The sequence below is a fragment of the Sarcophilus harrisii genome, chromosome 1 (genome assembly GCF_902635505.1).
Source record: "Sarcophilus harrisii chromosome 1, mSarHar1.11, whole genome shotgun sequence".
NCBI lineage: Eukaryota > Metazoa > Chordata > Mammalia > Dasyuromorphia > Dasyuridae > Sarcophilus > Sarcophilus harrisii.
In genome coordinates, this window is record NC_045426.1 from 19,798,698 (window position 1) to 19,814,033 (window position 15,336).

Here is a 15,336-nt window from a genome sequence, read left to right on the forward strand (position 1 = left end):
GCTTGCTTTCAGTTTTAGAAATATCCTTTTTTTTTTAAAGGTCCCTTCATACCTATTCACTGTAAGATTTTTAACATAAAAGAATGTCAGAGACACTAATGCTCTGTTGTTGGATCTGTGAACTGATCCAATTATTCTGAAGAGCAAGTTGGAACTATGACAAAGGACTATAAAACTGTGCATAGTCTTTGTAGTGGTAAAGAACTAGAAACTGAGCAGATGCCCATCAACTAGGGAATTGCTGAACTCCCAATTTAAAAAAAATGTTAAAGAAATTATTTGAACTCAGACTTTTCTGTCTCCAGGGTTCCAGCTCTATGCCACTTAGCTGCCTCATTGAAGGCTTTCTGAGATGATCATATGATTTTGAAAGTTTTGGTTAATGTTACTGCTTTCCTAAGAGCAAACCATCCTTACATCACTGGTATAAATCTCATTTAATTATAATGAATGATTTATTGAATAAATGGCTGTTGTCTTTTTGATGCTTGTTTAAAAATTTTGAGCCAATGTTTATTAATGATACTGGACTATAGTTTTCTTTTTCTATTTCATCTTTTCCTATTTTAGACATCAGGATTATATCTGTCTTATTAAAAGGTTCTGCTAGAGTGGTTTCTTTTCTCAATTTTTGAGAGTAATTTTTAAATATAGTTAGTAATAATTCTTTCCAAATTTGATTGAATTCTCCGATGTGGTTTTTCTTTGCTAGTCCCTTTACAACAAATCTATGTTCTTTTCTTATACTGAGTTATTTAAGATCTCTATCTCAAATGTTGGAGGGGATGTGGGAAAATTGGGACACTAACACATCATTGCTGGAGTTATGAACTAATCCCAGCCATTCATGAGAACAATTTGGAACTATGCCTGAAGGGCTATCAAACTGTTGCAGATTCCTGGACCCAGCAGTGTTTCTACTGGGTCTGTATCCCAAAGAGATCATAAAGAAGGGAAAGGGACCCACATGTGCAAAAATGTTTAGCAACCTTTTTTGTGGTGGCAAAGAACTGGAAGTTGAGTTGGATGCCCATCAGTTGGAGAATGGCTGAACAAGTTATGGTATATGAATGTTATGGAATATTATTATTCTATAAGAAACAATCAGCAGGATGATTTCAGAGAGGCCTGGAGAGGCTTACATGAAATGATGTTAAAGAAATAAGCAGAAGCAGGAGATTATTGTACATGGCAACAACAAGATTATACGATGATTAATTCTGATGGACGTGGCGCTTTTCAACAATGGAGTGATTAAAGGCAATTTCAACAGATTTATGATGGAAAGTCATCCACATCTAGAGAGAGAGAACCATGGAGACTGAATGTGGATCAGAACAGAGTATTTTCATCTTTTTTTTTTTTTGGCATTGTTTGCTTTGTTCCCCCTCTCTTTTGTTTCCCCCACCCAACTGATTTTTCTTGTGCAACATGATGAATATGGAAATGTTTTTTTTAATCTTTTTTTTTTTTTATAGTTTTGAGTATTTTATATTTTGAAAGCATTCCTGTTTTTGCATTCTCATTTTTTAAAGCACATAACTGCATCATCATTATTATTGTAATTATTGTTATTACCTGATTATTCTTTTTCTTCTGATTTTGCCTTAGTCATTTGCTATTTTATTGATTTTTTTTTTTTTTTTTTGCTCTTTTAAATGAAATCAGCTAAGGGTTTAACAATTTTGTTAGTCTTTTATTAGTCGATTATTACCAGCTTTTAATTTTAATTTTGTTAGTCTTTTATTAGTTGATTACCAGCTTTTAATTTTATTTTTTTCAAAAGGTTTTTTTGTTTCCCATTTATCTACGTCCCCTTTAATTTTTGATTTCTTCTGTGCTTTTTTAGGTTTATTTTCTTATTTTAACGCATATTTAGTTTATTCATTTTATTTTTTATATTTTGTTGAGGTAAGGTTATGATTTTGATGCAAGACTGCTTTAGCTGTATCCTAGACATTTTGATATAGCATTTTAATCATAATTTTGTTTTATAATTATTTGATTTGTTCTTTTGACCTATTCATTAAAAATTCATTGTTAAGTCTTCATTCCCAAATGGTATCCTTTTTTCATGCTTCCAGAACCAATTATTTTTATCGTATTATGGTCTGTAAAGGATGTATTAGCTGTTTTTAACCTTTTTACATTTACTTGCATATCTCTGTCCTCTAGTACCTAGTCTGTTTTTGTACAGGTTCCATGTGATGATGAGAAATGTTTGCTCTTTTATTGTTCCACTTAGAAGATGCTTTTTTTTAATGTTTTTTTACTCTAGTTTCTCCAGAATTTTGTTTGATTCCACATTTTCCCTTTTGTTTTTCTTTTAGATTCATTAAAAACTGAGTGACTTATATTCAAGTTTGTATGAGTATTATGTTACGGTTTTCTTGAAACTCAACTGTTTACTCTATGAATTTGGATACTCAAGCATTTGAAGAGTATACATTTATTAGTGATGTTTTTTTCTATATAGTTCAATTCAGCATATCTGTTATTTTGCATTGCCTGATAGCCTGAAGGTTGTAACTTTTACTTTTCTGTATTCAGCTGATGTGAATCCCCCCTCCCCCCATTCCCTTGGATTTTGTTATTGTTTTATTATGTCTTTGTTTTTTTAAATGTGTTTCTCTTACAATCAATTGTAGAGTTTTATTTTTATCCAATTTGTCACTCCCTTTTATTTTTTGAATTGCTTAATCCACTCATGTTTGATATTAAGGATTAGGTTTATGTTTTCCTCCATCTCTAAAATTAATTTTTTCCCCAAAAATTATGAGCCCTTTTGCTCCCTTCGGATAAAAACACAGTCTTTTTTTAAGTTTGCCTTATTCCTACTGGGTCTTACTTTCATTCCTAATCCTCACTCTTGTTATCCCTTTTTTTTCCATTAGGATTTTTCTTTTAAAATTAGTTCTTCCCTCCTGATTTTATCTAGTTACAGATTTTCCTCTTTTTCCTTCTTAGTATGGTAAATTCTCCCTTTTTCTCCTTTTTAACTAGTCCTGTTAACTAGTTTTTTAAAAAAAAATTCATTTTTTATAACATTTTCCAAAAAGATATTTCATTTTATTTTCCTCATTATGCATCTTCTCTTTCTGTTTATTCTTGACTCATTTTCTGATTCATGGACCCTATATCTGATTTTTCTTTTCTCAGTATTCTTTATACAATCAAAGTTTCCAGGGTATCCATTCTAGGTTCTGGCCTATAGAAATTTTCTGCTATTGTCTTAGTAGAGCTTATTTTGTGGATTACCTTTTTGCAGCGTGCATTATTTTTAGAACAATAGTTATTATTGAAATTGTTAAAGAGGACACGACCCTATGGTAGGTACCTTCCTTTGCCCCTACTACACTGATCTATATCTTCTCATTGATCTTTCCCCTCACTCCTACTTATACTTGCCTAGAAATCTCTGCTCAGTCTATGCTTTCCTTTTCTTCCGGTTGTACCCAGAGATTCTAATTCTCCTCTCCCTGGACAAATAAGACTTTTCAGGCACCCAATGCACCAGGACTCATCTGATAGAAGGTCCCCACATTCTCCTTTAACTCAAAGAAGCATTCATCTGTAAAATTCCCTCCAACCCCAAAATAGGCCTCTTTCATTTTCTCCCCTTTTCAGTTTCTGTCTCTTCCTTATCTTCACCCCTTTGGGTGCATAGTTATTATTTTTTTAACCTTTAAGTTGATCCTGATACATCACCCATTCCTCTCTAAACCACTGCTCCCTTCCCTGCTTTTCATGAATTCTCCTATATTGTAAATATAGTCTCACAAAAGAAGTATTCACCTGTAGACAAGGTGCTTCCAGGTTCTGTCCATGCTCCCGCCGATTTTTTCATTGTTACCTCTACCAGATTCTGCTTTCACCCTGTTTCCTTGTATACATTTAGAAAGAAGTCTCTTACTGGTCTTTCTGTTATGGAATTGAAAATGGACACCCCACTTTATTTTTTAATATTTTATTAAGGCTTATTTAATTCACTATATATTAATAATCAAGTTATTATGTAATGCTCTCCCTTAGTATATGAACTTGAACTTTTTAAACCTGCCACTATTAATCCCTTATTTTGCAACACAAATCACCTTCCATGAAATAGGTTCTCCTTAGGAGTTTTCAGAGTCAATACCCTGAGCTATATTCTAATATGTTAGAACTTGCTAGACCACAAATTATCCTGTTCTTTCTCAGAAATTGCCAACCATGGAATATTCTAAAGAATGTTAACCTACCCATTGTAAATTATATTTAAATGACCTTAGCATTAGCCAATAAAAATGAGATACTCTTTTTTTTTTTCTGCCAGACTGATGTCACTGTCCATTTTCCCCTGTACAACTACAGAAGAACTGCCTTGATTGTCAGATGCATTGTTGACTACTGAGGAGCCTCCAATTTATTGGCCACTGCTAGCCTTGTTAATAAATTAATCATGTTTGGAATTTTTAAACTCAATTTTCTTTATTGCATCTATCACTGAACTTATTCCTCTGTTGCTAGAGATAGCTGTATTTATTAAATCTTCCTTCACTTCTGTCGCTTGGGGTGTTCAAGAAACAAATGATTTGTTTCTAAAAAATGATTCAAAATTCTCTTTATTATAGAATGTCTATATATTGTTCTATGTATTTAAGCTCAGATTTGCAAAACAGGTCACCCTGGTTGCATTCTGCATTGCAGTGCTCTTCAAAACACATTATTCCAGTCTCTCCTCATTTTTCTAGTGGGTACAGAATAGTCTTATATTTTTCAAATGTCTTTCCCTTTGTTTTTGAAGATTTTTCTCTTGATGACTTGCAGAAATTGTTTAATTTGTAAAATTTAACCACTAGGTGTCTTGAAATTTTGAGTTTTTTATGTTTGTTTATGTTGTTTGTTTGATTTTTTTTCTTGGAGATAATTTGTCATTTTCTCCTTATTGCAATTTCATTTTCTATATCCAGAAGTTCTGGATAGTTCTATTCTGTTATTTCTTTCATTATGGTAGTAATACTTTTCATCTTATCATGTTCTTCTGGGAACCTCCTGATCCTTAGGTTGTCTCAACATATCCTGCAGTGAGTGTATTTTAATGTTTTATTTTTTATTTCTCTTCTCCCAGGTTGTCTTTTACTTTGCGTGTTTTTATTCTCAATCTATTATTTTTTATTTTGTTTCTTTGCAGAGGCTTGTCATTGCAAATTCCAGTTTTTCTCTTCTGCTTATTACTTATGCTTTATAAGACGTAACATTCTAATCTCATAATTCTCTTTTAAACCACTGTTTAAATACTTTGTTATGGTTTCATGTTCTCAATTTCATCAGCATCTTCTGTCTTGTCAAATATTCAATTATTTTTCTTCATTTTGTAGTTTTATTGATAGATGTCAAATCTTGTTTACTACATCTGGAAGCCATATTTCTTTTTCTTATTACTCTTTTTTCTATTGATTTATCTTTTTTTTTTTTTTTTTTTAAAGATTTCTTCTTCCTGGAATATTTGGGACTTTCAGTCTTTTTTCTTCCTTTATTTTCTTTATCATTTACTTCTGAATATTTCCTTAGAGACTGGTTCTCAAAGTGTCTCAGAGTCTTCCCAATACTTGACAATTCATGGTTTACCAGGCTAGGTCTCTGCCCCAACTGGGTACTGTGCTCTTTTCTCGGGCCTGGTGGAGTGCTGAACAGTTCCCCATCAACATAAAATCCTGTCTTGGTAATCTGCTCCATTCCCCTATTCCTTAGTTCTCTGGCCTGGCATCTACATTTCAGCACTTGTTCTCTGAAGTTACTGGCAGTTCAGAGCTTTGCCCACTGTACCTATCAGCAGGCTTTTACACCTGAAGTGCTTTGGCAAAGTTGGCTGCCAAGGCCTGAGGAAACTTCCACAACCTGCAAGTCGGGTCTCTCTGGCACTGGAAAGAAGGGGTGAAAGAAGGGATGTAGTTTTGATGTAAGCCTGTGTCGTGTCATTGGGTCTGCTAGGACAGCCTTGCTGCCAGTAGTATAGGAGATCAGGGATGGGTGCTCAGTAAGCTCAGTGAGCATCAGTTCCTGTTTTTTTTTTTTAACTTTCTTTTGAATTCCAAGTGTCTTAGACCACAGAAACAGATGAAATAGCTTTATTTTGGGTATATAATTTCTGTTTTGGAGAAGTGCGAGAGGCTGTGGGAATCTGAGAAAATGTCTAGTTTGCTATCTTGTTGCTCATACGATTTAGAAGATTGCAATCTATTCTCTAAACAGTGGCTGACACCTTTCTCATAACAAACTTTTTTAGTGCTAATTTAAGAAATTGGATTAAACTTAATTTTCACATTTATGTGAGAAGAAAAGCCTGGGATAGTTCATGTAGTAGGTGCTTACTAAACGCTTGTTGTACTGACACTATAAGAGAAACTGCTGTATTTGCTGTAAATTAATGAGAGCAAAAACTGTTCAAAATGCAAGGAAAAGTAAAAGTTTTCACTTTCAGTGGTTGTGAAATGATACACCTGATAAGTGTGCTACTGATTTTCTTTATAACTAACTGACAGGATCTGAAATAAGTTGCTACTTGTTTCTTTTCCACTTTCAGTAATGGTAATCCAAACTCCTTTCATCTCTTTTTTTAGATTATACTTCATACAACCCTCTCTAAACAAGGTACAAATAAGGATTCCAAGAAGGATTTTGTCATTGTGAGAGGAAGATGACATCATAGTTCTAGAGAAAATACTGTTTTGCCATAAGGTGGTATCATCTTACCAAAACCTGAGAGAGAGAGAAAGACAGAGACAGAGAGACAGAAAGACACAGATAAAGACAGAGAGACAGAGAGAAGAGGACGACGAGGAGGGACAGAGATAGAGATAAAAACAAAGAGACAAACATAGTGAAGATCCCCCTTTCCAAATCCACCTCCCCCACTACTGCCACTGTTCAGGAACAAAGATGTTTATTCCAATTACTTGCTAATATTTAAGTAAATTACAAGCTTTGATTTGTGCTAAGTGGACCAGTGCATCTTGTCATTAGTGAGCCAACTACTCAATTCAAATAATCAGACCTGCTTTTCTCGATTCCATTAAATTTGGATACCATGAAAAATAATCAGGTTCTCTTCTAGCTTTATAATCCTTACCTCTCATCAAGTAGACATTAAAGGAAAAAAAAAGTTTTCACTTTTAATAATACTGCCCACCATCACACTTCACTAGAAACACAATGATTTTTAAAATATAAAAGAATGTGTTTAAAATATTTCTGTTCTCTCTCAAGTTAATGAGACTCACCAATATAAATACTGGAAAGCTCTAGACCTTTAGGAGTATTTGTGATTATTGGGGAAAAAAAAAAACTCATAAGCTTCAGTAAAAAACCAAGCTGTTGTCTACAGCCGAGGGTCTAACAACAATGCACGGATAAGGGCAGTATCCAGCTCTGGAATTCACTGGCATAGGGACCTCCCTGGGGAGCACACTATCTCTACAAGCTCAGATGGCACCTTCTCAACAACTTAGAGTCTTAGGAAGCTGCAGAAAAGTACCAAGATGTTAGGTGACTTGCTGTGTCAGAGGCAGGACTTGAACTCAGGTTTTCTTGGCTTCAGGGCTAGCTTTCTGTCAACTACTCTATTCTGCCTCCCCATACTTATTCATCAATCATGAGAGTAGACATTCATTCAATCATGAAGTTCAACATTGTTGGGAGTCAAGCTTTTGGGACATGCAAAAACAAATTGTTGGAAATAGAAAAAATTACTTCTTGGGTTTTCCATGATGAAGAAACCTTACTATTTATGATAACTGCTTATCCCAACACCCACTGAGCTTTGAAGTTTACAGAACACTTAGAGCCATTCAATGACATGGATGCTCCAAGTTCTATTCCTATTTCAGAGGATCAAACCGAGGCCAGAAGAGACTCTAAAGTCAGTGAGTGGAATGGACTATTGGTGCTGGGCCTGGAGATGGCAGCTTCAGGTGGGAAGAATTACGTCTCAGAGGAATTTCATCAAGGACAAAAGAGGGGCTGGGAAGTACTTAGCCCATGTTCCCAAAGGAAGGAAGTGGAAAGATGGGAAATGAGAAGCTGGTCGATCTCTAACCCTGGATCATGGGGCCTCTTCCCTGGGCAGAGATGGTAGCCTGGGATATTGTCTCTGGCTTTCAAATCAGATCTTCCTATAACCAGCTGTCGCAATTACTTGCTGCACAACAATTAATCAACAAATGAAAAGGTGACAAATGCTGGAAGACCAGAGTATTATTTGTGGCAGAAAGTACTAGAAGTCAGAATAGATGCTCATATAACCCTGAGGAGCATCCTAAATGAAAGAATCTCTCCAGCTATCTCACACTGTGGGGATAGAAATGAGGATGGCTGCAAGAGAGCTTCTTGGGACATAAGTTATATGCTGGTTGGACCATCCTTATTTCTCTGTGTATATGAGCCAAGCAGAATGTTATTATTCACTGGGATACTGTGCTAACAACCTTGCATGGACAGTCTATTGCCCACTTGGGACAAGATGATATAAACTCAGGGAAGGAATTTTAATTTAGGTAGGAAATTGAATTAATGAGGCAGGTAACACCCAAATACTCTCTTAACCCAATGAATACTAACAGTGTCCTTGAACTTTAAAGTAAAAAGACACGTAGAAAATACTTGATGAAGGGCAGCATTTTTATTAAATAAATATTTGTTATAAAGCTGAACCTGAAGAACAGAATAAAAATTGAAAACACTAAAAATCTAAATTTTATCTAATTGCATCTGAAAAACTATTTGTTACTGAAAATCATCACTAGATACAGAATGAGCAATAGATGATAAAAGATAATTTTGTTGCATTTTTTTTAAGGAGGTACTTAACAAATTCCTGTTAACCGGTTTACTGATGACAACATCAAAAATGTTTATTAAATTCTAATAATTTCCATTTGGTTCTAATCTTAGGGATTCTGCGAGGAGTTATAATGGAGACCCAGGCCCAGGCACTGGGCTTGATGTCAGGAAAGCCTTGGGGTTAAATCCTACAAGTGACCCTTATTCACTGTGGATAAGCCCCTTTACCTTTTTTTTTTTTTTTTTTTTTTTTTTAAACCCAGGAAGAATAATAGCTTTAGTAGCTGCCCCACAGGACTGGTTTGGGGCTTGAGGTTATACATGTCTGGCAAATGCCTTCCAAATTTCCAATTGCTCCAGAAATGTCTGATGTTGAGATATGACATTTTGGACTCATCTCCGATAGTACTATACTGATATATTTTGTGCTAGAGCTCTCTGTGTTACACTGTCTCCTTTGATCCTGGAAACAACCTTCGAAGATTAGTCATTAAGCACATTCCTTGATGTCCGCAACTCATAGGATTGTTTCTATCTAACCCCACAAAGTGGTGAAAGCCCTTACTAACTTAAATTAAGGCCAGCTAGCATGCTCACTGCTGGCTGCAAAGCTGTTACCACTCACGGACTTAACAGTCTAAGACAGATAAGACAGATGGAGACTAAAATGTTGACAATATGCAGGCATGGTGGTAATAGACAATTACATTGTCCTTTGAACCCTACAATGTATTTTACAAAGACTTAGGCCCTTGAAGCCTCACAACCACTCTGTGAGGTGAGTATTACAGACACAGAAATAGGCCCCTGCCTAAGGAAAATAAGAATTTGACTCTAGGTCTTCCCAAGTCCAAATCATGCTGTCTCTCATAAGCTGATATAAGAGACATGGTTCTGTCAGCCCCCTTATTTTCACTAAAGATACAACCACGTTCCCGTTCCTTGAGGACTTTCCATCGCCATCACTAGCCAATGACCCTCCTTGTCACGCTGTCTCCTTTTTCTCAGATTCTGATCCTCCTCTTTTGTGAGTCGCCTTCACAGCAGGGACGGTCACATACCGGCACCTCCCACACCTTGATGACCACAACGGACTCTTGCTGTTCCTTGCTCAAGGCCTCCCAGCCCAAGGTGGTCACTGCTACCAGATTGATCTTGGGCAAATCTCAGAATGTTTCCAACTAGCAGGACTTCCTATCTGAAGCAGCTATATTCCAAAGTCCTCATTGTGGAACAAGACAAAAACTCGAGGAGACGGTCTAACACAGATGAATGGAAGCCCCTTATTAAGAAATGACAGAAAAAGGCTAAGAGGTAGGACACAGGGCAAAAGGCAGAATGAGAAAGAACGTCAAAACCAGACCACTCAATGAGGCTGCTGGAAGGGAAGGCCAGATAAAAGACACAACATGGAGATAGGACAGGGGGACAAAGAATTACCCACAAGAATTTCTCGAAGACTATCTGTAATTAAAATGAATCTGGCTGAGAGGGGTCAGGCAAGACAGGCTGCTTCTCATGGCCAAGGGCACAAAGCTCCTCCCCATTGTCCCCACACAATCTTTGCATACCGAGTCTTCTGCTTACTATTCTGCTACCATTCTTATTCGGTTCCTTTCTGAGTGATATTATCTATAATTGTCTCCATTTCCATTTTTCTCTACACACTTGTATGATACTTGCAACAAATTTTCAGGGTTTCACATATGTATCTCCTCTTTACAAAGAAGGTTTTAGAATAGGCTGATGCTGTGTGTTTGTGTGTGTGTGTGTTGTGTGTGCGTGTACACGTGTGCGAATGCATCTTAAAGTAGTTAGTACCTATTAGAGCACAGAAAACACAGCAGACATTTAATGAATAACCATCCACTGGAGTGAACAAAAAAGGCTCCACCAGACAAGTGAGACACTGAGTTGTATTCCTCAAAAGAGCTAAGGGAAAACAGAAGGGGAAAAAAGTAGCCTGGAAACATTTGGTGAAGAGCTTGAAAGCAAATGCTGAGGACATGACACCAGATTAAAAAACCACCAGTAAATGGGTCTGTCACAAAACACTGAATGCTTTATTTGGGTTGTTTTTAGCCTATATTATTTTCTCAGTTTCAAAACATCACAAATGCAAAAGTCAATTAACACTATTTAAGTGAAGAGGAAGCAGGAAATCTACTTTCTCCGCACTTTTATTAGTTGGTTAGTAAACAACTTGATATTTCAGTTTTTCACTTCAATTATAAAACAAAATTTAAAAGTCAAATGTTTAATTTACTTTAAATAAATGACTGCATTTCAAGTCTGGGTTTATATACCTGGTTCTGTTGATGTTAATGGTTGACCTCCAAATTTCATTTCTGTTTGGCGAAGCTTAGTCATATTTAGCAGCTGGGTAACCTGAGGTACATCAGTAGTTAATTGACAGCTTCGAGGAATGATATCTGTAGGCTCATCTGTTGTAAAAGGAGCACCATATATATCTAAAAATAAAGAAAAAAATTCACTTCACAATGATGAATTCACTGATAAACATGTAGTTATAGATCTCTAGACCTACAAATGTCTGTCTCTCTTTCTCTCTGTGGCTCTACCTCTCCTTTTCTCTTTGAGTCTCTTTTCTCTCTAGCATGGTTACTACAATGACATCAAGTGACTTGCTCATTAAGTGCTACAAAGTCACAGGTGGGATCTGAACACCGATGTGAAAACAAAAGCCAATATAACTTAAGAAAGTCAATGGATGAATTAGCACATTTGGCACATGAATGGCTGTGGGCAAAAAGAATCCTTCTGTGCAGTAGAGAGGGCATGAGCTGCACTGGTGGAGAGGATGAGTGCCTACTTCAATAGAATCAAGGACCTAAATGTTCACTTTTGATGTGCTCTCAAAATTAAAGAAAATTGCAGCTGATTACTAGCTAGCTAGAGTTAAAAAAAAAAAACAAACAAACAGAGGCTAAATGTGAATATGATCAATAAAATTCACCTCAGTAGGAAATAACTCAAAATGATGTCCAAATCTATAATCTGGTAAAAAAAATTCTAAGAAAAGCCATAAGGATCATTCAACTAATCTTCACTTACTAATATCATTTTGTAAAGAGTTTAGAAAAGCAATTATTTTATGAAATTCCTGGGGACAATGAGAAAGCCCTAGAATGTAAGTCAGGAAAACCAGAATCATCGCCACTCCTGGCTTCTTAACCTTGACCATACCATCTGTCTAAGCTTCAGCACCCTAATATATACTTAAGAGTTGACCTGGGATAGCCTTTGAAGTCCCTTCTAGTGATAAATTTAGGATCTTACAAATACGAATACATGTTAAATCTATAACCTCAATTAATGTTTTGATTTCATGATATACACAGATGATGGCAGTTTCCCATTTATAGAATTCTGAATCTTCATAAGGAAAATAAATATTTTTCCCTTAATACATTATGAAATCTGTAATGGGAGTGGTATGGCCCATTTCTCTAATTACACAGATCTCTGGTGCAATATTACTTAGCAGATGGTCTTTGAAAGAGAAGGAAGAACAAGCATTTATTATGTGACAGACAATGTACTAAGCACTTTACAAATATCTCATTTGATCATTACAACAAGGGAGATGCTATTATTATTCTCATTTTACATTTGAGGAAACCAAAGCATCTTGACAGTGGTTACAGGACTTTGCCAGGGTCTCATAGGTAGTAGGAGAGGAGTTGTGGTTAAAAAAAATCAACCTTGAGGTAAACTGATTAGGAACCTTTCTCAACTAAGCAAACTGGGTTCTCAGACAAACCTTCTGGTACCATGTGTGAAATCAAGTTTGGCAGGAGATGTTGAAGGATATGCTCTGTTGATACAGCCCTCAGGAAGCCCTAACAAGTAACTCTTACCTTACACCTCAGGAGGGGCCTGAATTATAAACCAGTAGAACTTCCTAGTTGTCTAGACTTTGAAACAGCAGCTCTGGCCCTGGCCTTAAGCCTGCCCTGACTCAGGAAAGCAGCAACACTGGGGATTTTCTGGACCTCTCAGCCCGGAGACGCCAAACATGCAAAGTCTACAGGGAAGGTCAGTCAGCAGGTGAGAAGGCCTTAGGAAACCCACAAACCCATAATGGGCATAGGCAGTGGTGACGGGAGCTCCTAGAGGCCTCTGCTCCAGGTTTCTCTGTAAGCAGTGAGGACGCACTGCTGCCTTAGCACCCTGGGTCTCACAACTACAGTGGGGGGCGGGGGACACCCCAACAGCTCCATGAGCTCATGGTCAGCTCTGACAACAGCTGCAACCTCCACCCTGGACATAGAGCCCCATTTTAATAAGATGCTAAAAGCAGAGTAACAGGCTAGGAAAATGAGCAGACAATAGAAACAATTTCTGACCATAGGAAGTCACTATGATGACAAGGAAGATTAAAATACATACTTAGAAAATGATAGCAGAGTCAAAGCGCCTACATCCAAAGGCTTCAAGAAAAGTAAGAATTGGATTCAGGCCATGGAAGACTCAAATGGGATTTTGAAAATCAAGTTAAGAGAAATAGAGGAAAAATTGGGAAGAGAATTTAAGTGTGTTGCAAAAAGAAATACAAAGAGTTAATGAGAAGAACGCCTTAAAATGCAAAATTTGCCAAATGGGAAAAGAAGTACAAAAGCTCACTAAGGATAATAATTCCTTAAAAACTAGAATTGATCAGCTGAAAGCTAAAATCTTTATAAGAAATCAAGATACAATAAAGTAAAACCAAAAAAAAATTTAAAAATAGAAAAAATGTGAAATCTCTCTCTCTCTCTCTCTCTCCTCTCTCTCTCTCATAACAACTGACCTGAAAAATAGATCCAGGAGAGATAACATAAAAATTATTGGACTACCTAAAAGTCATGATCAAAAAAGAATCTGGACATCATCTTTCAAGAAATTATCAAGGAAAATTGTCCTCAAGTTCTAGAACCAGAGGGTAAAATACAAATTGAAAGAATCCCAAAAGAAAAACTCTCAGGAATATTATAACCAAATTGTGGAACTCCCAGGTCAAGGAGAAAATATTGCAAGCATCCAAAAAGAAATAAATCCAAGTGTAGTTGAGCCATATCTGAATAACCCAAGATTTAGCAGCTTCTACATTAAAGGACTGAAGGTCTTGGAATATGATATTCTGAAGAGTAATGGAGCTAGAATTACAACCAAGAATCATCTACCCAGCAAAACTGGGTAAAATCCTTTAGAAGAAAAGGTGGTCATATTCAACAAAATAGAGGATTTTCAAGCATTTATGATGAAAAGACCAAAGCTGAATGGAAACTCTGATTTTCAAATACAGGACTAAGGAGAAGTATAAGGAGGTAGTCAAAAAAGTGCTATCATAAATAACTCAAGGTTTATCTGTCTACAGTACCACATTGAGAGAATTATACTTGTAATTTAGTAGTACTTTCTCAGTTTTGTGGCAATTAGAAGGAATATATACAGAGGACACAAGTATGAGTGGAATATATTCAAGGGATAATCACTTTTAAAAAATGAAATTAAGGGATGAGAGAGAAATGTACTAGAAGAAAGGGAAAGGGAAAAGTGGATTGGTGTAAATTATCTGCCATAAAAAGAGGCAAGAAGTGGCTTTTACATTGGAGGGTAAAAGGAAGGAGAGGGTGAGTGAACCTTACTCTCATCAGAATTGTTTCAAAGCGGAAATAACATACATACTCAATATGGGTATAGGTATCTATCTTAAACTGCAGCAAAGAAGGAAGGGAATGGAATATGGGAAGGGGGAAGGGTAATAAAATAGAGGACTTATTGGACGAGGAAATGGTCAGTGGCAAAACACTTTTGAGAAATGATAGAATAAAAGGAGAAAGAATGAATAAAACAAATGGGGGAAATAAAGTGAACTAATTTAGTTGTAAGAATATTGAAGCAAATTTCTCTGATAGAGTCTCATTTCTCAAACAGAGAGTCAAATTTATAGAAAATATGAGCCAACCCCAAATGATAAATGATCAAAAGAAATTAAACTAAAGAACTATAAAATTATGCACATCCTTTGGCCCAACAATACTACTACTAGGCAAGAGATTTTTTTAAAAAGGAAAAGGACCTATATGTATTAAAATATTGGTAGGCAGCTCTCTTCTCAGGGCAAAAAATTTTGCAATTGAGGGGGATGCCCAACAATTGGGAAAAGACTGAAAAAATTGTGCTATGTGATTATAATGGAATATTATTGTTCTATAGGAAATGATGAGCAGGATGCTCCCAGAAAAACCTAGAAAGTCCTCCATAAATTCAAGCAAAGTAAAATATACTGTATAAAAAGTAATAGCAGTGTTTTGGCCCGACTTACTGTGAATGACTTTGCTATTCTCAGTAGTACAATCATGCATGACTACTCTGAAGGTCTTATCATGAAAAATCCTATTCATAATCAGAGAAGGAACTGATTGTATGTGAATACAGATTGAAGTATAGTTTCTTTCTCTCTCTACTTTATTTTTCTTGTGGATTTCTTTTGGAGGGAAGGGGAAAGAT

At 36.1% G+C, this 15,336-nt stretch overlaps 1 protein-coding gene across 6 annotated transcripts in view; it reads right to left on the reverse strand.

Moving 5' to 3' along the window:
* Window positions 1-15,336, reverse strand: part of C1H3orf67 (chromosome 1 C3orf67 homolog) — a 196,915-nt gene that overhangs the window by 110,938 nt on the left and 70,641 nt on the right. For 5 of the 6 annotated variants that reach the window (XR_004232115.1, XR_004232116.1, XM_031953419.1 and 2 more), the window contains exon 7: window positions 11,127-11,291. Coding sequence is in view for 3 of the 6 variants with exons in the window: in XM_031953419.1 (XP_031809279.1) it covers window positions 11,127-11,291 (165 nt within the window). In the remaining 3 variants the exon portion in view is untranslated. Of the gene's footprint in view, window positions 1-3,795; window positions 3,922-11,126; window positions 11,292-15,336 lie in introns of all 6 variants that reach the window. The other variant, XR_004232117.1, reaches the window with a different exon arrangement.